The sequence below is a fragment of the Aspergillus alliaceus genome (assembly GCF_009176365.1).
Source record: "Aspergillus alliaceus strain CBS 536.65 unplaced genomic scaffold BDW43scaffold_24, whole genome shotgun sequence".
Taxonomy (NCBI): Eukaryota; Fungi; Ascomycota; class Eurotiomycetes; order Eurotiales; family Aspergillaceae; genus Aspergillus; species Aspergillus alliaceus.
Genome location: NW_022474707.1, coordinates 310,423 through 329,095, shown reverse-complemented (window position 1 = coordinate 329,095; position 18,673 = coordinate 310,423). Strand labels below are relative to the sequence as shown.

General features: G+C 45.8%; 6 protein-coding genes and 2 non-coding genes across 8 annotated transcripts; 5 read left to right on the top strand and 3 right to left on the bottom strand.

Moving 5' to 3' along the window:
* The first annotated feature begins 1,201 nt into the window (after nucleotides 1-1,201).
* mpkC (mitogen-activated protein kinase mpkC) lies at nucleotides 1,202-3,046 on the top strand. Its single transcript, XM_032050749.1, has 9 exons — nucleotides 1,202-1,355; nucleotides 1,415-1,462; nucleotides 1,546-1,675; nucleotides 1,734-1,777; nucleotides 1,881-1,980; nucleotides 2,032-2,388; nucleotides 2,454-2,532; nucleotides 2,591-2,774; nucleotides 2,825-3,046. Exons 1-9 carry the CDS (start codon nucleotides 1,303-1,305, stop codon nucleotides 2,940-2,942), a joined length of 1,113 nt encoding a protein of 370 aa, XP_031899961.1. The 5' UTR covers nucleotides 1,202-1,302; the 3' UTR covers nucleotides 2,943-3,046.
* Nucleotides 3,047-3,133: 87 nt separating this feature from the next.
* BDW43DRAFT_94591 (uncharacterized protein) lies at nucleotides 3,134-3,871 on the top strand. The gene has a single exon (XM_032050750.1). The coding sequence runs from the start codon at nucleotides 3,392-3,394 to the stop codon at nucleotides 3,764-3,766; it is 375 nt and encodes a 124-aa protein (XP_031899960.1). The 5' UTR covers nucleotides 3,134-3,391; the 3' UTR covers nucleotides 3,767-3,871.
* A 354-nt stretch (nucleotides 3,872-4,225) lies between these two features.
* BDW43DRAFT_t127 lies at nucleotides 4,226-4,331 on the top strand. The gene has a single exon. It is a non-coding gene; the product is annotated as a tRNA-Met (tRNA).
* A 1,661-nt stretch (nucleotides 4,332-5,992) lies between these two features.
* BDW43DRAFT_277454 (uncharacterized protein) lies at nucleotides 5,993-6,755 on the bottom strand. Its single transcript, XM_032042065.1, has 2 exons — nucleotides 6,252-6,755; nucleotides 5,993-6,161 (listed from the first exon to the last, which is right to left on the bottom strand). The coding sequence occupies exon 1, from the start codon at nucleotides 6,724-6,726 to the stop codon at nucleotides 6,430-6,432; it is 297 nt and encodes a 98-aa protein (XP_031899959.1). The 5' UTR covers nucleotides 6,727-6,755; the 3' UTR covers nucleotides 5,993-6,161; nucleotides 6,252-6,429.
* Nucleotides 6,756-7,105: 350 nt separating this feature from the next.
* Nucleotides 7,106-7,601, top strand: BDW43DRAFT_94552 (uncharacterized protein). Its single transcript, XM_032050748.1, has 2 exons — nucleotides 7,106-7,343; nucleotides 7,393-7,601. Exons 1-2 carry the CDS (start codon nucleotides 7,211-7,213, stop codon nucleotides 7,512-7,514), a joined length of 255 nt encoding a protein of 84 aa, XP_031899958.1. The 5' UTR covers nucleotides 7,106-7,210; the 3' UTR covers nucleotides 7,515-7,601.
* On the top strand, nucleotides 7,106-10,733 carry BDW43DRAFT_277448 (transcription factor domain-containing protein). Its single transcript, XM_032042064.1, has 5 exons — nucleotides 7,106-7,865; nucleotides 7,926-8,216; nucleotides 8,283-9,324; nucleotides 9,379-9,794; nucleotides 9,861-10,733. The coding sequence occupies exons 1-5, from the start codon at nucleotides 7,688-7,690 to the stop codon at nucleotides 10,085-10,087; spliced, it is 2,154 nt and encodes a 717-aa protein (XP_031899957.1). The 5' UTR covers nucleotides 7,106-7,687; the 3' UTR covers nucleotides 10,088-10,733.
* Nucleotides 10,734-15,326: 4,593 nt separating this feature from the next.
* BDW43DRAFT_t126 lies at nucleotides 15,327-15,408 on the bottom strand. The gene has a single exon. It is a non-coding gene; the product is annotated as a tRNA-Leu (tRNA).
* Nucleotides 15,409-15,584: 176 nt separating this feature from the next.
* BDW43DRAFT_277445 (uncharacterized protein) lies at nucleotides 15,585-16,521 on the bottom strand. Its single transcript, XM_032042063.1, has one exon. The coding sequence runs from the start codon at nucleotides 16,280-16,282 to the stop codon at nucleotides 16,079-16,081; it is 204 nt and encodes a 67-aa protein (XP_031899956.1). The 5' UTR covers nucleotides 16,283-16,521; the 3' UTR covers nucleotides 15,585-16,078.
* Between the last annotated feature and the right edge of the window lie 2,152 nt (nucleotides 16,522-18,673).

Sequence of the window (18,673 nt, the reverse complement as noted above, 5' to 3'; positions counted from 1 at the left end):
GAGGACCGTTCCGTCCACAGGGTTTAAATACTCTGTCGTTCCATGCGGCTGTTCGTTGGGTTGGGAAGCGTGTGTGTCTGACCGCTAGGATGAATGTGGCGAGATTCTTATGAAGCATAAGGCCATGGTGACAATCTGTGGAGGTCAACAACTGTGACAGAGAAATAAGGTCGATCTCTGTGTCAGTTGATTGATGGTCCCTGCATTCATATGGGGATGCGTGTGACAGGGAAGCGAGGCATCCAGGTGTTGGGAAGAACTTGGAGAGACTCCTATCAGGCGAAAAGACATGGTAAATCTCACAGCTGCCAAGCGGGAACCACATCTGACAACCGAATGAAGCGTCCTGGAACACTTAGCTTAAGGCTGAGAGGCAAAAGTCGGAACATACTTCCGAGCCTAGAAACCAATTATAGTCAAGTTCGAGTTATCAATGGAATTGACAGCCTGTTCATACGGGGACCATGGTGTGTGAGGCCATTGGTAGTGTGTCTCCTGTTGGCGACAGTCGTCGTGGGGGTTCTAGATTAGCAACAGAACGTGATTGGGGAGTAGGGTACGCCATGCATCCAGTGGCAATAAGGGTTGAGAGGTGGCTGGTTGAGCAGGAGAACCTCGCTTCAATTAGACCAGAATGATGCCTTTTCTTTGTTCTTATTGCCCAGTAATCCTAAACAACTCGGGATGATCCGAGTTGATAGTAGATGATACCCCTGGCCACGTAGTACCGTAGAAAGCTGACTGGTGAAGGATGTGTCACACAGGACGGACTCTGGAACCACAACGGTTGGAGAGGGCCATGGGTTACTCAATATAGGGGCTCCATTCTTCTGTGGATATAAGGGCGAGTGGATACTCAAGAAATGTTGCACCGAAAATCCGCTCGCTGCCTTGATTCGGGGGCATCCCGCTGGTGGCATCTCATCCCGCCAATCAGGGTTCCTCTTGTCCATAGACTCGAAAGGTCTACGAATGGATAACGCCAGTTCTCCCTTTCGCGCTTCTGATTTCCCCCTCAAACCCACAAGAGACAGTGGCTGGCAGTAGTCACTGGGTTTTACAATTTCCCTTTGGGTAGGTAGCCTTACGGTTGTCTCCATTCACGCCTTCGCACGAGCCCGGTAGTCTCGACTAGATCTTCCCGTTTGCTTCATTGTGGGAAAAGCAGGGCTTGACGTTCTCAATCTGCTCTTTTCGCTTTTTTGATTTTCCCTGTTTTTCTTTTTTTTTTATTTATTTCTTATCTTTTTTTTCCTTTCTTAGCAACCTGCCGCTATTATCGCGCCAATCCTAGACTACAGCATGGAGTTTATTCGTGCAGAAATTCTGGGTACTACGTTCGAAACCACGAGCAGGTACTGATCCTCATGGTGTGAGATACTTCGTAATGATGCCGTAGGTAACATTCAATCAGATATGCAAATGTGCAACCCGTCGGTTTGGGTGCGTTCGGGCTTGTGTGGTATAACTCTACAACTACCCTAGACCTGGGTCCAGGGAGACCATGGCCCCTGGATTCAACAAGCTAACAAAAGGGATTCTCAGTTCCGCATATGATCAGATCACGCAGCAACATGTCGCCGTCAAAAAGATGATGAACCCCTTCGCCAACTCGGCCATTGCGAAGCGTACGTATAGAGAGGTCAAACTTCTGAAACAGTTGCGCCATGAAAATGTTTGGACCCCTCAGCCATGCTCACCCGGCAGACGCCTGCATCGCTAACTCAAGACAGCTTATTGGCTTGTGCGATATCTTTATCTCTCCACTGGAAGACATGTACGTATGGCAGAATTGAACTTACACATGGCTGTTTTTTTTCCTTTTTTTTTTTTCTTTTTTGATCATTCCTCTCAGCGTACTGATGCCCAGGTCTTGCTAGATACCTAGTGACGGAACTTCTGGGGGCTGATCTCAGCCGGCTCCTAGGAGCAAGGCCTCTCGACAATAAATTTGCTCAGTACTTCATGTACCAGATTATGGTATTATTCTTCGTATAGGTGATGTGACATAGAACCTCTAACCGTCTACAGCGCGGACTGAAATACATCCACTCTGCCGGCGTCATACACCGTGATCTGAAACCAAGCAATCTCCTTGTCAATGAGAACTGTGATCTGAAGATCTGCGATTTTGGTCTTGCCCGAGTACAGGAACCTCATATGACGGGCTACGTCTCAACGAGATACTACCGAGCACCCGAGATTATGCTGACATGGCAGAGGTACGATAATATGGTGGATATCTGGAGTGCAGGCTGTATCCTCGCCGAGATGCTTCGAGGGAAGCCGCTGTTTCCAGGGAAAGACCATATTAACCAGTTCTACTTGATCACTGAAATTCTTGGTCACCCACCCCCAGAGGTAGTTCAGAAGGTAACAAGTGGCAATGTGAGTATTTGCGCTCTTATCTTGCAGAATGATCTTGTTTTCACTCACATGAAGGGCCTATTTAGACTCAGCGAGTTGTCAATTCACTACCGAGACGGGAGCCACGTCCACTGAAGGAAGTGTTCGAAGGATATGATAGTGATGGTAATAACCCGTTAACTCGAATACAGTCATAAGGAAGTATACTCACTTGTTATGACAGCCATCAGCCTCCTCGAACAGCTGCTTTTGTTCGATTCAGACAAGAGACTAACCGCCGAGAACGCTTTGAAGCACTCCTATCTTGCTGCTTACCATGATCCCGATGACGAGCCTGTGGCTACAGAGAGATTCGACTGGTCGTTCAATGATGTGGACCTTCCTCCAGAGACATGGAAACTTATGATGTTCGTTGCAATCGGCTTTATATGGTGTGCAACTAACCAAGTCCCTACAGATATTCCGAAGTCCTCGATTATCACAGCATCGGCTCAGCTGGAGCACTAGATGTAGGGTCGACAATGGAAGAAACATCTTTCGACCCTGCTTTCGACTTTCTTCGTACCGACATATGAGGCTCGCCGCGAATCGAGAATACACGCAATGATCTAAGCTCGCCACTCAATACAGAGGGAAAAGACAAAGGGATATTACAGATGTATCTTTTCCCGCGCATCACCCACTGAAAGAATTTTTAGTACATAGACTCCACTACTGGAATCCTAGGATCTGCAGTTAGGGTAATCAGTGTTCTTGGTAAGTTGGCTATATTTGGAGGTTGTGCCATGCCCCTTGCTGGGCGAGGTCTTCCCAACAAATATTAAATAGTGAATCTAAAGTAAACTTTCTGAACTGATCAAAGATTCTCTTTTATTGTTCATATCTCGTACCCACTACTGCAGGCTGCGGCGCTTACCCATTATCAGGACCTTTAGGTAAACGAACCCCACCTCATACCACGACCGACTAGAGACAGTTGACCACTAAGAGTGCAAATACTTCTCAAGCAACAAAATTATACACAATGCGAATCATCTTCGGTACCACCCTCCTCGGCACAGCCTACGCCCTCCCCTCCATTCACAGCCTACACCAAGCCATCCCCAACGCAACCTGGGGTTTTTCTCTATACCAAAATAATCATTGCACGGGAGAGATAACACTCTTCTCAGGAATCAGAGGCACACCATGTCGCAATGCGATTCTCAATGGCGGGGCATTGTCCTACGTCCCAGACAAGATCACAAGTTCCCACTGCAAGGTACATCTCTTCAACGATGGCCACTGCTCTGGTAACCGGACGGTTGGTGTCTTTAGGAAGGCTATTAGACCGACCTGCCGAGTGTCAACGTGGGGAGGAAGGGAGACCCAGATCAGGAGTTTCTATGTAAAGTGTTGAGCTTTGTTTGGGTTTCTTCCAGATGTTGTTTTTCCTGCTATGCGGATAATGATCTTTTACGAGTTAGTTATTATGGCAGGTCAGTAACGTGGTTGGATTCTACATATACGATTATTTATCATGCGTCGCAGCATACGATCATCCATGATTTGAGACTACTTAATGAAATTTACGATGGAGGTTACTTGATTACCTAGACATAAGAAGCCTTCATGCCGAAATGGCAAACCAACGCCTCCTATTCTGTAAGGGAACTGTGCAGAAGCAAGGGTCTAGCTCTAGGGATAGGTTATGGACACGAAAAACCATAGGTGGATGAGCAAGGCGCAAACCTGAGAGTTAGTAACTAGGATTAGATTACCTGGGTTCAAGATGTATAGTTGAACTTTGCAATTGTGGGTGTGTCGCTAATAAACAACCTTAGAATATAAGGTCAATAAAGAGATCTTCTTTCAACAAGTTTCCATAGTCTAGTGGTTAGGACGGCGGTCTCATAGAAATATGACAGATCCTATGCTAAAGGAGCTGCGATCCGCAAGCACGAGTTCGATTCTCGTTGGAAGCAATTTCTTTTTTTTGCCTCGCTTTTCACCTTTCTATACTAATTTTTCTTCTTTTTCACCATGATGCCCCAGATCGAAAGATGAATGAATATGTATGAGAAAAATTCTCTTATCCGTATTGGCTGATTCTACGGTACTCAGATGTATCCCGCTTCCTTGAACATCGAATCGTAAATAACACTCAACACAAACAATCCAGACATTTTGATCAGTACTGGTCCCAAATATATATATATATATATGTATGTATACCAGAACAAATTCCCCCAGACCTAAATGGACCTCTATAATCCGCGCATATTAACATTTTATCAACCGTCCCACCATCATAATGCCAACCAGCGACCGTCGAAGACAAGGTCCGTACTTGATAGCAGCCCAGCCCTCACAGGATAGATCGCCATTGATAAGGGAGAGCTAATGGTAGTAGAATGATAAAGCAAGACTCCAATGGACTCCAACCGATATCATGTTGGAGCTGTGGGCACAGATGGGTACATGCATTGTTCAATTAATCTGATAAAGGGTCCTTCTACTCCAAGACGGTTGGTTAGCTTATCTGATACAAAGCATTCCAGATAAAGGTGGAGAGAAGAGCATGCCCCATATCCATATTGCCCCATATCCATATGTACACAGCCTTGCGGTACGCTTCCCTCGATTCAACATGTTCTCACTTAAATAGAAAGCCTTAGAAGGTCCAAAGCTTGAACCTGTCGTATTAGCAAGGAGCCCAACGGAATTTCTAAATCAGGACTAATAAAGAGATGGCGGTCACTGATCTCCTCACTGACATGCTAATAGGAAAGGAGAGACTTAGAGCTCGCAAGCGACTCGGCTTCAAGTAAAGCTATTGTGCTTTCAATACAAACAATCAAACATAGTTTTACAGCCATTCCTCAGATTCGACCCAGGGTCTTGGAAGAAATTCCTATTGGAATGGCTATATGATAGCCTAATCAAAATTTCTTGTGATATAGAAACTAGACTTTTGGGTGGCATTCATTGGCTTTCGAGCATTTTATTAATATCCAGTAGTTGGTATGAGAAAATACTAAAACCGATGGAGTGAATTGTCTGTGGAGTTGAACACCTGTTCTCTTTCAGAGCTTGGAAATATTGCATTATTGCATGTCTGCATGTCAGATGGGAGAGCCAGGAAGTGAGTGGAGTGGGTCTCACTATGCAATAAGAAGCTCATTGAATATGCATTCATATTGTTCTAGTGAGTTGATCGTGTTGGAGTCGATGCATGCCTACTCCAACGCACATGGGCCTTGGCAGTTGGAGATACGAGATCACATCGCGATACTACCATGAAAAATATCACACAGCTTTCTTTTTCACTCTCGTTTTAGATACTCATATTAGTTGTTTGAATTATTATAGCAACAGTATATGGCGCGTGTGTAACCTGTACATATGATCATCTGCTCAGCATTTAGATATTCAAACGATCAATACGGACTACCAATAAAGCGATAATCAAAACAGCCAGTCTACTGCTATAGACTTTTGTATTTACCTCTTCCACGCCTCCTTACATTACTTGGCCAACCTTCGCTACTTGAGTAGATATCCTCAATCTACAGCGAGGGCATGGCCCTGTATAAAAGATGCGAAAGTAGAACATAGGAATATCACAGTATCAGCAACTTCTTCCGGATTCCCCATCCTCTTTATCGGGGTAATATCCACACCGGGCTTCATTCTTTCCCGGTCCTCTTCGCTGTGAGTTGTCATAGGGGTCTCAATAATAACTGGACAGACACAATTCACTCGGATCCCAGAGCCATCTTTCGAGTAGTCTATCGCATCGGAGCGTGTCATTGCTATAACTGCTGTTTTAGAACTCCAGCATGCAGCAGTAGACATCAAAAAGAAGACTGTGGCGGAGAGAAAGTAAGAAGAAAGTGGCTTACGAGTACTAGGAGCGCCGACAATCCCCAACTGACTAGTGATATTGACTATAGCCCCCCACCCTCCCTCTGAGAAGGGCGACCAGGATAGTGGCTGAGTAGTGGTCCCTGCTTGATCATTTGCCTTAGCTCCGCCCTTGAAAATAGCTAACAACCTCGATAGTTAACACTGTTAATGTGGTCAAAGGCATCCGTTGAACAATTCTGTCGATCGCAGAGCGTCTCCGAGAATGCCGGCACATTTTACTGCGTAGTCCAGTCGCCCAAAGACGTCGACAACCTCAGCGATAAAGGACTCCACAAATGGTCCATCTACGATATCTCCAGCTCGAACAACGAGGGTGGCTGAGGGGGAGAGATTAAAGATCGCTTGTTTGGTTTGATCCAACGAGGTCGGGTTGAGATTTGTGATTGCGATCCGTTCACATCCTGCTGAAGCAAACTTTTCGCAACCGCTGCCCCGATACCTAGTTAGCATGTTAGCAAACCACCCACAGGAGCTTTGTAGGTAGTATTCTCGTCGCACCCCCGTTACCAGCTCACGTAATGACGGCGACTCCGGGAACTGTGTATGTTCGTCATTGATTTGATCTGTGGTTTATGGTTTGGTTTGTTCCGTTAGCTTGTTGAAGGGCTGTGAAAGGGAAGGTAATCGTTAAAAGCTTCGATGTTTAATCCTGAGATAATATCTACTAGCACTAGATATATGTGTTAACGCAAACTGGTTCTATATTTGGAGTTGAAGCGATTAAATCAACAAATCGGTGTCAGAGGTGGGGGTTTTCCAACTGCCGAAAGGGTGGCGCTAGTGTTGGAGTCAGTTCTTCTCTTCCTCAACTCTTTTCAAGTTAAACCTCCTCCAAGTCAATGAATCCACCCACCCCCTTGCATTCTCATTGTCTCCAAGTGGAGAGACCTATACTATCTTTAATCTGTCAGCGTGTTTTTCCCCAAATGTCTTGATGTTGTCCCAGTCATCCTCACCTCAACCTCGGGGCACTCGTCGCTCGAGCGTTGGAGCAAAAGCCCGAGTTTGCGACCATTGCGGACGCACTTTCAGAAGAACTGAACATCTGGAACGGCACGTGCGCACTCGTAAGTTAAAAAAATCCTGGCCTCGTCCAAATTAAAAAAAAAAATTTAGTAATTCTTCGGTCGGACGCTATTCGCTTCGGAGATCAATCATTGAGTATTTCTGTACAGATACAAAAGAAAAGCCATATGTTTGTTTCTGCGGGGCTGCCTTTACCCGACGAGATCTTCTGAAGCGCCACACGCGCATCACCCATGAGAGCAATGGTTTAATATCACCGACCTCACAGCCTCAGCCAGAATCCTCTGGCCAGTCGCTTGCGCGGCGTACGTCAGATCCTCCAGTAGCTCAGCAATACAATGTACCACCCGCACCGCGGCCGGACATTCCCCTGGTCCCACCTCCTATGGAACAATGGACTGGCCCACAGCATGGACCGTACCTAGAACATAATCAGAGCCTACTTAATGCAGGTGGTAGTAGTGCAGGCTTAAGCCCGCATCCTGCTGTGACCCATGACGCGGACATTCTACAGGCTGCCCAACTTCTACTTCCCGGCAGCTTTCGGGACACTCAGCCTCCTCGTGATTATTCCCTATCGGTCCATGATGCTCAGATAGTACATACAGCTAACTCCTTTCTAGCCCAACCGATACAATATCTCCCGGAGGAGCTCAATCACTTCCAAGAGTTTACGCACTTCCTAGACTCCATCGGATTGCCATCCGAATGGGTTCCCACCCTGAGAGAAGTTCCTCAGGTTCAGAGTACAGTCCCTGCCGACATTCCGGACACTGTCAGGAATACCAGAGAGCAGCAACCAGGTACTTCTCGTCGGGGTCAGGCGGAGCGCACACGCGCTGATTCTCCCTTCCGATCTTGGTTGCCCTCTGTGCCCCCTGGGGACCAGAGCTTGGGGACGGTCTCAGACTATGGTAAGCAAAGGTCCTTTGCAGGGCGCATCTAATATCTAGCAACTCAACGTGCCTAACTTGACCCAGAACCTCCTCAAAATTCCATGAAGGTCAACCCGTCGAGGGTCACTGAAGACCAACGATTACGTCTTGCAGCTTCTTTGGAAGAGTATCGCCACCTGATTCCGGACTTCGTCCTCCCTTCGCGGCACACGTTGACAAGGTATTTAACGTCTTTCTTTGATGGATTCCATCCCCATCTACCATATCTACATCTCCCAACGCTGCGAATCAATGAGCGCGCCCCAGAGCTTGTTTTAGCGTTGATGACAATAGGCGCTCAATATCGATTTGAGCATCGAAATGCAGAACGGCTTTTCTATGCTTCCAAAGCGATTGTGCTACATAAGCTTTCAAAGGAAACGCACACACCACTGGCCGCATACAATGGTATCATCCAAATACCGCTAAACGACATTCGTGAACTATCGCAACAGTCAGGCCAGGCTACAGCATTACCTTCTTCGGAAGATGCTTTAGGAATGAGTGCATGGAGGCAAATTGAAACCATACGCACCCTGCTTACTTTAATGGGATACTCCACGTGGGAGAAGCAAGAACTGGTTCAAGAAGCTTATGGTTTACAAGGCCTCCTTGTGCGATGCTTGCGCGAGTTCGGCATGACAGAAAACATTACGGTTACCCCACGACAATCACCCATGCAGTGGCATGAGTGGGCAGAAGAAGAGTCGATCCGGCGTACCAGATTTATCTCTTTCTGTTTCGTTCATATCCATAGTATAGCATACAACATCTATCCGGTCCTTCGCAGCAGTGAGGTTTATTTGCGCTTACCCTGTTCCACGAAGGAGTGGAAAGCAACAACCGCCCAGGAATGGGAGCTCGCTCAGAAAGAGGCTGGTCGCCAACAGCTGTTCTTCCAGGATGCCCTAGCCCTTCTTCTACAACCGTCGCGGGCGACAGTCTTACTAGATCCGATCCCGGCGCCACTGGGAAACTATATTCTCCTTCATGGTCTTCTTCAACGCATCCACCTTGTGAGTGAACTTTCCCTGCCAACCGGAGATCAAACATTTTCGCTACCGACAGAGGAACTGAATAAACTGGAGTAAGTTGCTATCATTGCTTGCCTTTCGATATTACCGCTGACATGACACGCTAGGAGAGCTCTCCGGTCCTGGACTTCCGTTTGGCAGCAGGCCCCAGAATCGAGCCTTGATCCTCATAATGAGAACGGACCCATTCCTTTTACTTCGAGCTCACTTCTGGGATTGGCTTACGTTCGTCTCTCCCTAAACCTAGGACCTTACCGTCAGCTCGACACAAGGGACCCGTACCGTATAGCCTCTGCATTGCACAGATCACCGCGACCCGGTAGAAGCTATCGGTTGACGCCCGCTCTCATCTACTCAGCACATGCGCTGAGTATTCCTGTGCGGCTGGGCATTGACCACGTTGCACGCAGTCAAGCGTTCTTTTGGAGTGTCCGCCATTCGATTGCCAGCCTGGAATGTGCTGTTCTCCTTAGCAAATGGCTTATTTTTTTAGCTCAAGCTGGAGGTGATCAGAGTCTGAGTGGTATGAACATGTGTGGATCAATTTTTACCCTGAAAAGTACAGTTTTACTGACTCTATCTTGCCTAGATAATGAAAGTCGAATATTAAACTGGACCCGTTGTATTGTCGAGGAAGCATATTCTTCAATGGACTTGGAAGAAGGGGAAAGTGTCCCTACCCTGGACCCTATCGGCCTTGGGCTTGCAGTCATTAAACTTTGGTCTCGCCTGTTCCGAAAGAACACCCAGTGGCCATTCATCAATGTCCTCGGAGATAGTTTAGAGAAGTATTTGGCCCTGATTCAGCAAGGCTAAAGATCCGTATACGCCGTGATTTCCATGGTATAAGCCGCCGCTTATATCAGAATACAATACCATGCAGCTGGTTCAAATATGACAGAAACAACTATGCGCTACCGTTTACTTTGTTTCCATCATAGGTCCATCAGTTCCTTCTCAGGGTCTGCTGCGTATAGACCAAGTCAGCCTACTCGGCCGTGCCTCCCTTGTTCGATACTCAGGCCATATCGTGGTCAAATGAAGGACCGAGACGATTCCACCCTTGCATCCGGGTAGTTGAAGGCTCCCGTCCCATCAAGAGCGCAGCTTTGTGCACCATTATAAACCATCGGCAGTCGGTGAATACAACGCATCAAACACTGAGGTTTTTGTCCAGGATATAGAGAAGACGCACATTGTCATGAACCTCGATCCAGCTCAGCGGAAGAAATGCTCTCCATCGTTGAAAGCTATCGGAATGCTTCATAACCTATTTAGGCGGGGCTCGCCTTCCGGTTAGCCTTTTCCAGGAGCGCATACAAACATTTCTCGTCATACATCCTTATATCAAGTATATAGCCATGTACATTACATAACACCGTGCGGCTTGCCAAGTTTTCAGTCATACTACAACGGTGAGCGCTGGTACAGTCGGTGAATAATAGAAACATATAAGTGGAAATTGTAATTTTCTACCTACAATGAGCTGTATGCCCGGATTGGAGAATATAATAATATCTCAGAAGTATCTTTAGAAGGGAAATGGAGCAAAGAGATAAAACGAATAGTTTCTGGAATTTAGTAACTTCTATCAAAATGATAGATAGGTTCATATAAATAAAAGAAAGCATTGGAGATAACAGCATAGATTATATACTTGATAATGCTCATCAACAAACTCAACCTTCACATCGTCAAGACAGAACCCCCAATCCCGTCCATCAGGCGCATAAGCAAACAATTCCACCACATTAACCCTCCGACCCAACGTCGAATCCCACCTATCAAACTCATAATACTACATTGGCTACCTCCAGGCCTCTAAGTATATAACCCAGGCAGGGTACACGTTCCGCGCCCGAGAATCCGACCCATCTAGAACCAGCTCTTAGGCCCTCACTTCTACAACCGAACGGTATGGTACTTCGCCCAAGGGCTTGAACGCCAGACCCTTGAGGTTGAAGTACTGGGAAACGTCGTTGTCAGCCGCCGAGTTAGAAGCGAATCGGGGCAAAGAACGGCGGTTTGATCGAGAGGCTAAAAGCGTGTTTGAGAATGAAAAGGCACGATCCACGTCTTCTTTGTCGATATAGCCATTTGCGGTGGCACTTAGAGTATCAAGGACTGTGAAGGAATTGAAATTCAGGTTGGAATAAGTGGAGATGCTCCCCAGGCCGTTTGGGGTCGGAAGGTCGTCGAACTAGGCCCTAATGCAAGTTTCTTCCTTGCCAACTTTAGGCGGGATGGGACGTATGTACGTTCAGTGTGGTCTCTTGTTCACTTATCCTGGGACTATTAGTGCTGTTTAGTGTTGATACATGGCTCAATGCTATCTGCACTTCTGTCGTGGCCGCCAGGTGAAGAAGTACTTGGATTATAACGAGAACCCGGGATGGATTTTAGTCCTATTACAGAAGAGAGTATTGGAAAAATTCAAGTCATCTGGGGAACGACGCGGGGTGCGCTAGTTAATATATCCTGACCATCATCACCAAAAATGTAAAAGGTCGACATTAATAAACCTAGTACGTGTTTTAGACTGCTATAGCCTAAAGCTGGCTAAATAAGATGCTTCCTACAGCTGCCTGTTCGTCTTCGAATATAAGATTTGAGCAAGATTTTGCGGAGATATATGCATCCAGGCTCTGGAGAGACTTGTATATCCCCACATAATTAACCCCACACTGAGCGAGGAATAGCCCATAGCCTTTCGGGATGATCAGCCGAATCCCTAAATATGACAAGGACAGATCTAGATTGCTGTATGCTACGTTACCTATTCCTAAAATAGTTCCCAATAAAGATTCATTAGCGCAGGTGGCTCTTGTTTACTCAATTCAGCATCCATCGATAATATCCTCGAATATTAGCACCACGTAACCTATGCTACGGGAAAAAGAAAACGGAAGTACTACACTAATCCATAATACTCTCATACCATAATATCTTTGGTTATAAAGTTTCATCGACGCTCGTCGATACCATTATATACTGACCGGACATTGAGTAAGATATCTATTGCCCTGCATGCACTGAGAACGTAGATTAGTGGTAAAGGCCAGTTATCATGCCATGTCATACTTTAGCTTCAAGAGGACTAATCCAAGTAAAGGTTCCATTTAAGCCATAAAGCATCCTTCCCATAGCTCTTGAAGGGAAACACCTCTTGGGGAAGCAGACAAGACCTTTAGAGTCCATTGTATCCATGAAGTGAAACGGTTTCCAGATATTTAAGGTCACTCCCTGCCTTGTATCTCTCAAGATATCTTCTCATAAGCCCAAGCTCGCTTTTCGAAATCTCTTCCCACCGGTCATCAAACAGGCCTCGCAACACTTGCACGGCATTCAAACCTCGCTTCTACCCAAAGCATCAATATGTCACTTATTGTCCCTAGCGTTATGCTTTATGCTTTGTCATTCTCTATACCTGGCAGCTGTGGTATTGTGATCTGCGGGTCTCCCGTCTCTTCAAGGGTACGTGGAGAAGATTGCGGTTGTACCTGTGTAGGGTCAGGTATGGCTTGTCACGGTAGCGGCATCTCCTGTCTCATCGCAACTTTCAATATCTGCTATGGTGCATGCAATTTGCTCTGCGGCAAAGAATATAGAGGATGGAGAACCCGGCTTTCCCGGGACACTTACATCCTCTACTGACCCGGCTGCGTCCACGGGAGCGTACTTTGAAGCTTAGAGGCTACAAAGCAGACTAGGTCATCAGATTCTCAGGGTACGTATGACTGAATCTCGTTAGACGTCAATCTTTGGAATTTCATCAATGCTTAGTAAAGTCGGGTCAAGCACGATTGCGGAATTGAGGGATCTTAATTCTCGTAATAATGCCCCAGATAAGAATTCATATGCTTCTGAATCATATTCTGGAGGGTGTGATGAGTGTTGATAGTATCTTATTCGTGTTCTGACGCTTGTCGAATAAGGTGATTAGCAATGGTATGAATAAGTATTTTATATTAAGTAGCCTACATTTTAATACATGCTGGTGTATGAAGACCTCCATCACACATATGGGCAGAGTAGAGTTCGTTGGCAAGAACTATATGTCTAAGATCGATCCGAGGACTTGGGGTCAGAAGATTCCACAAATCGGCAATTTTATTCAGTATAAAGCTGCCACATCCCAACAATCTCCCCTTCCCAGGCTCAGGGTCCAGAATCATGCGAGCCGGTCTAAAATATGTTGACTTTACGAATGGTCATGAACTATTAGGTAAATCAGACAAATCCCAGCCTTCCATGGACAACACATTCGAGCCATCTTCATCTGCCTCTGCGTTGGATGCCCTCATCGTCTTGCTCAGAGACTGAATATCCCGACGGGTTCCTATTGAAATTCCTTTGGCTGCTGTTGAACCATTCCAGCCCTCTAAAATAGTCCCAAAGAGTCAAAACTCCGCATATAACAAGCAGAAACCTGTCTATCGACTTTGAGAGCGCCATATCTCGCGTCTATCTTATGTTTACACGCCCCATGGTACTTGTAACCATCTGTTCGGGAGAAATTCACCTGGAGCCAATTGAAAATGAGCGCCATGCTGAAGCTAAAACTTAGCGAACGCGAGTCATGAGTGGAAATGACACATACAATGACCTTTGGGATGATGATCAGCGGCTATCGCCGATACCGATGCAAGGACTGGTAGCATATGTAACACCCTTAATCAGTTGATGGTTGGGGTATCATGCTCCCTTGGCACAGCGTAGTTTACCTGCACACAACTAGTTATCACCCAGCAGCTAGCTATCTTATTGTTTAATGGCATTGGTCAAGGGACATACTTCGGGTACTTATGTGTAATTTGACGCGCATCGGAATAAGTGCTGAATTCTGCTGGGATTAGAGCATGCGGGCAGCGTTCGTCATCTATGGAAACCAGATACTGATGCTAGATATATTATCTTGAGATTTACTGACCATAGTAAGCGTGTGTTTGGCATTCTTCATGTGGATTGGACGTCAGTATACGCTCTATGCTCTGTTGAAGGGCTTTTTGGGATAACGTGACCGGAGCATGAAACTGTTCACACCCCCAACTCACATTGTGTAAAAGTCAATGTTACAGCAAGGTGAGTGGGATAGCTATTTAGTCTTCCATACCATGGTCTTTGGACCGCGTATGGGGAAACATTGGAATACAGGTCGTCTTACACTAGCAGCGAGGGAATTCGGCCAGGGAGGATATGGCAGCCATGACTCCTCATGTGACCTGGTTTCCGAATTCACGGCGTATACTAGGAATGGCAAGGTCGATGACCGACACATGAGAGAAAAGGGCCGTGATATAGGCCACATCGGCCGTATCATGGAAACAACGACGGTACAACGCACCGGCGACTAATGGTGTACTGCCTGTCGGGACAATGACGAGGAATGACGGGCCCGACTCTGAGATATGTGTACTGCAAGAGTCAGCCGGGGGATATCTGTGCCCGTCGATGACGAGTTGTTCTTGTAGGCGATTACAGTATGTTAGAAAGACGATAGTTTACATGGCAAACCTTTGCTGGCGGCTGGTGTGCCTAAAGCCACGGGGATATTGACTATCTACTTCGGTTCAACCTTGGGAAAGCACCTGCGGTTGAAGCTTAATATTTCCGGAATAATGGAAGCCACAACGCACTTGGGGATGGCATTTATCACTTGACATGATGTTACATCGTTAGACGGCCTCCGGATACTGGTACATGATGTGAGCCCCCGAAGGATAGCTCTAGATTTAGATGATGTGGCAGAAGATCACTTTCCAACAAATCATTAATCAATCCGTTTCCTGAGGTAATTCATTGTTCCACTAGTCAACTTCCATCGTTTTTAATTAGTTGATCGCGGTTAGTCAATCAATGTGAATTTATTATTCTTCAGTGACTAGGATCGGTAGGATGAGTATTACAAAACAAAAGAGAGGGAGAGGAACTAGAAAAAAAAAAAAAAAAAAAAAAACAAGAGCAGCAGGAAATGAACATCAATCGTGGGGTTAATTTAATCAATATTCGGCTCGGGAATTAGAAAAATTCTAATTTTTAGAGCTAAAAAATATGTTGACGAGAGTGGGATTTGAACCCACGCCCCTTTCGAGACTGGAACCTTACTCCAGCGCCTTGGACCGCTCGGCCATCTCGCCTATTGATATAGGAGAAAAATCTTATTTGGCATTATGATAGAAAATACAGTTATACTTATCCGCTGACCGAAACATAGGGACAATTCGCCGCTGCTCTCTTCTATCCTTATCTTTCATTGCATAAATTGAATCGATAAAAGAAAACTGATAGAAACTGGGTTTGGTACATACCTAGCGTCGGGTGATTAAACATGGTTTATATCCGCTAGACCCAGTGATGCTACCTAGGATTATATATGATGGAACACCTGCCGCGCATAGGGAGATCCCCGCAGCCTCAATCCTTCTTTTAGGGTATCTATCCACCCCACCTTACTTCATTTGTTATGCATGCATCAGGCTGAAGACTTCGCTAATTTTGCTACACATACCGAGTTTAATCCGGTATACGTCCTCATAGTATGCGCTCTTCGACTTCACCGGTACCTGTACCAAATGCAGCAGACTTGGTTGCAGGAACGTCAACAATTTCCATGCAATGCCACAAAATAGCATCTGCAGATAGCATGGACACCTTCCGATGGTAACCCATGAAGCTTCTAGCCTGCCTATAGAGCTATGAGATTGAGACTGTCGAGACTACTTCATACTATATAAAATGTCAGCATTAACTGAACAGAACCGCGAAGATAAGCACCTACATGCAAGATACTATCAGTGAGCCCTTCTATTATTTCTGAGAATGACCCATGCCTTCCCTTTGATATAGCCTCATTGCAGATGCTAAATATTGCCATTCAGTGTCCTGCAATGCTGATGATGGATTATACCCCTCGGTTAAGCCCCGCTCCCTTCCTTTTTGTCTCACAATTACGATATAGTTACCCTGGCTAGCGAATTCCTTCTTGTCATCCGCGCTCTTTGGATGACTCATCTCGTCCTAATTCCACGGTGCGTCCATAGGTGACGGAACTACCGAAAGAGTCAAGAGAATTCACCTGATATCTCACATGGACCTGCAAAGGCTGCCTCCCAATCGATGACCTTGAGTGGACCAGTGGGCGTAGAGGACCTTCATTCAGGGGAGAAAAGTAGAATCATCGGGGTATCCAGAGAAACTATCACCCTTGTGCAAAGTAGCTTCGGCCATGATCGACGTCGAGGTACTCAAACAAGAGATTCTTTCTTTTTCCTCTGTATAAGTCTAAAACTCTACGGGATCTATAAAAAGACTAAGAGAAACTAACATCCATACGTAGCCGTAGATAGCAATTATGGGTAAGAGATTATATTAGTAGCGGTGAGGTGCTTGACAGGGTATGGCTTGAGTATGCAGGATATAATGTACTTGTCCTTCAAATGGATAATTCAACTAGCCACAAGTTTTAATGCGATTCGTGTTTCATTGGTCGGATGGTAGACACTCATTCCTCTGAGAGTGATACACACCATGGTTTTCTGTACAAGCCGCCGGCTAGGCTATCTTGACCGCGATGGTTGTGTAACTGTGTTGAATGAATGAGGAGACACCTGGTAGCTGCCCGTAGCGGTGTTGAATTAAGTTATAAGAGGTAGCACGAAGCAGAAGTGATAGACCTTACACATCACACAGATCCAACATGACGCTAAGATATAGGGTAGACGAACTGTACAACAATATTTTATCTGCTATCCCTGAAACGGGAGTGTGCATGCATGGAAGAACAATTTATATCGCCAGGCATTCAGGTTAACACTACTACAGACATGAATATTGCATTGCGAGGCATAAACTCTGGCAGGTCAAGAGTCTAATTACAGATCGGATCTAGCATACTTAAGATACTAGTATCATGGGGCTCTCTGTGCCGTGTGAGCCGTCTAACATATCAGCAAGTGTGGAATGTTAGATGGAAGCTACCAGATAGGATCGGCTTTGTTGTTCTAGTTTCGTAGTCATTGTATGTTGTATACTAAATGAAAAGACAACTGACAGATCATGTCAGAAGCGAAAAGATTTCTTAAGATAACGATTTAAGTATATATTGGTGGCTCTCCTATCACAATTAGAATTTCGTTGATACTGTACTGACTATAAACATGATGATCATCTGCAGATAATTATTCAACTTGAGTAACAGTATGATGTGTATGCAGGTAACTGCAGCAGAACAAGCTTAGAATTCTATCAAAAGAATCTCCTACTTGTAAAAGATGGATGCAATAGTGCAGGTTAGTTCTAATAGATGTTGGCGGGAAAGTAACCCTACCCCAGTCGTTAGGGAATTAATGGATCCATGATCACCATTCTTTGAGAACTCCCGGGCGTGAAGCGGCGATACTCACCTACGTATGCTCGAAACAAACAAATATCCCATACCGGAATCTAGGCATGCTCGTTGATTATTGTTTCCCCCCTCTCTCAACAATTGTAGATTATGGGTGGGACGACGTCCCAGTGGGTTAGATTAGCTTTCCGCCTGTATGCTTGTGGGTAGCTAGGAGCTATTGGTCTTAATATAGTGCTTATTATAGTTGCGGAATTTCCCCGACATCGTGACTCTGGATGTAACACTTGCCTGACCGGGGCTGGTATTGGCCTATCAGAATGACGAGAAAAGCGGGAAGTATTTGGGGGGTTCTTGATTCCACAATTTTGTGTAGTAAGGAGCTCATACAATTATGGAGTAATTATGGGGTAAAAAGGTAAGGCTGGGGTTTAAAATGCGCGGCAGGGCAAGTGACCCATCAGGTGATAAGGGCCCCGTGACCAACAATGGCCTATCGCGTTCGGTTTGCGGTATGATTTTCAGGGTGCTAGTCCCTACTATCGTCCATTCTTCCTGGGTTGGGTTTAATTTTCCCGTTCATGTTCTGATTAAGACCAGGGGACATATGCTTTCTTACGACAATGCGAGGACAAACAATATTCCCCGAGACCAGACACGATGCGGTTTTTCGTTTGTACCCCGGCTGGCCAACCAATTCACTCGGGGATGAGCAATACAAGTCACTAGTACCAATTTAGGTCTTACAAGACCCTCGGACAGATGTAGTATGAAGTCTTTCATGGTCCTTTGAGAGAAGGAAATGGATCACCAATGATACTCAGGAACCAAACAGTGAGCTGGTCATTTGACGGGAAGCCCTCCCCACCCTAGCCCTGATGGATTGCGCGGTCCTTTTCACTCCTTAATTCGCCCCCATGTAGGAGTAGGAGTTGAAGGAGTAGTGGAGTAGTCTAGAAGGGAAGGGCCTGAATATAGATTCCTCTGGATCCCAGGAGGGACCCAATGAAGAGGAATGAGGAGAATCCAAGAATACGGTGGCGAAGAATAGACCAATT

Bases quoted from the DNA above. Each gene is read 5' to 3' on its own strand.
- BDW43DRAFT_94591 (XM_032050750.1), top strand. From the start codon at position 3,392: ATGCGAATCATCTTCGGTACCACCCTCCTCGGCACAGCCTACGCCCTC.
- BDW43DRAFT_277448 (XM_032042064.1), top strand. From the start codon at position 7,688: ATGGAACAATGGACTGGCCCACAGCATGGACCGTACCTAGAACATAAT. The intron at 7,866-7,925 runs GTGATTATTCCC...ACTCCTTTCTAG, and splicing joins TCGGGACACTCAGCCTCCTC to CCCAACCGATACAATATCTC. The intron at 9,325-9,378 runs GTAAGTTGCTAT...ATGACACGCTAG, and splicing joins GAGGAACTGAATAAACTGGA to GAGAGCTCTCCGGTCCTGGA.
- BDW43DRAFT_277445 (XM_032042063.1), bottom strand. From the start codon at position 16,282: ATGAGTCATCCAAAGAGCGCGGATGACAAGAAGGAATTCGCTAGCCAG.
- BDW43DRAFT_277454 (XM_032042065.1), bottom strand. From the start codon at position 6,726: ATGCTAACTAGGTATCGGGGCAGCGGTTGCGAAAAGTTTGCTTCAGCA.
- mpkC (XM_032050749.1), top strand. From the start codon at position 1,303: ATGGAGTTTATTCGTGCAGAAATTCTGGGTACTACGTTCGAAACCACG. The intron at 1,356-1,414 runs GTACTGATCCTC...ACATTCAATCAG, and splicing joins ACGTTCGAAACCACGAGCAG to ATATGCAAATGTGCAACCCG. The intron at 1,676-1,733 runs GTTTGGACCCCT...AACTCAAGACAG, and splicing joins AACAGTTGCGCCATGAAAAT to CTTATTGGCTTGTGCGATAT.
- BDW43DRAFT_94552 (XM_032050748.1), top strand. From the start codon at position 7,211: ATGTTGTCCCAGTCATCCTCACCTCAACCTCGGGGCACTCGTCGCTCG. The intron at 7,344-7,392 runs GTAAGTTAAAAA...AAAAAAATTTAG, and splicing joins GGAACGGCACGTGCGCACTC to TAATTCTTCGGTCGGACGCT.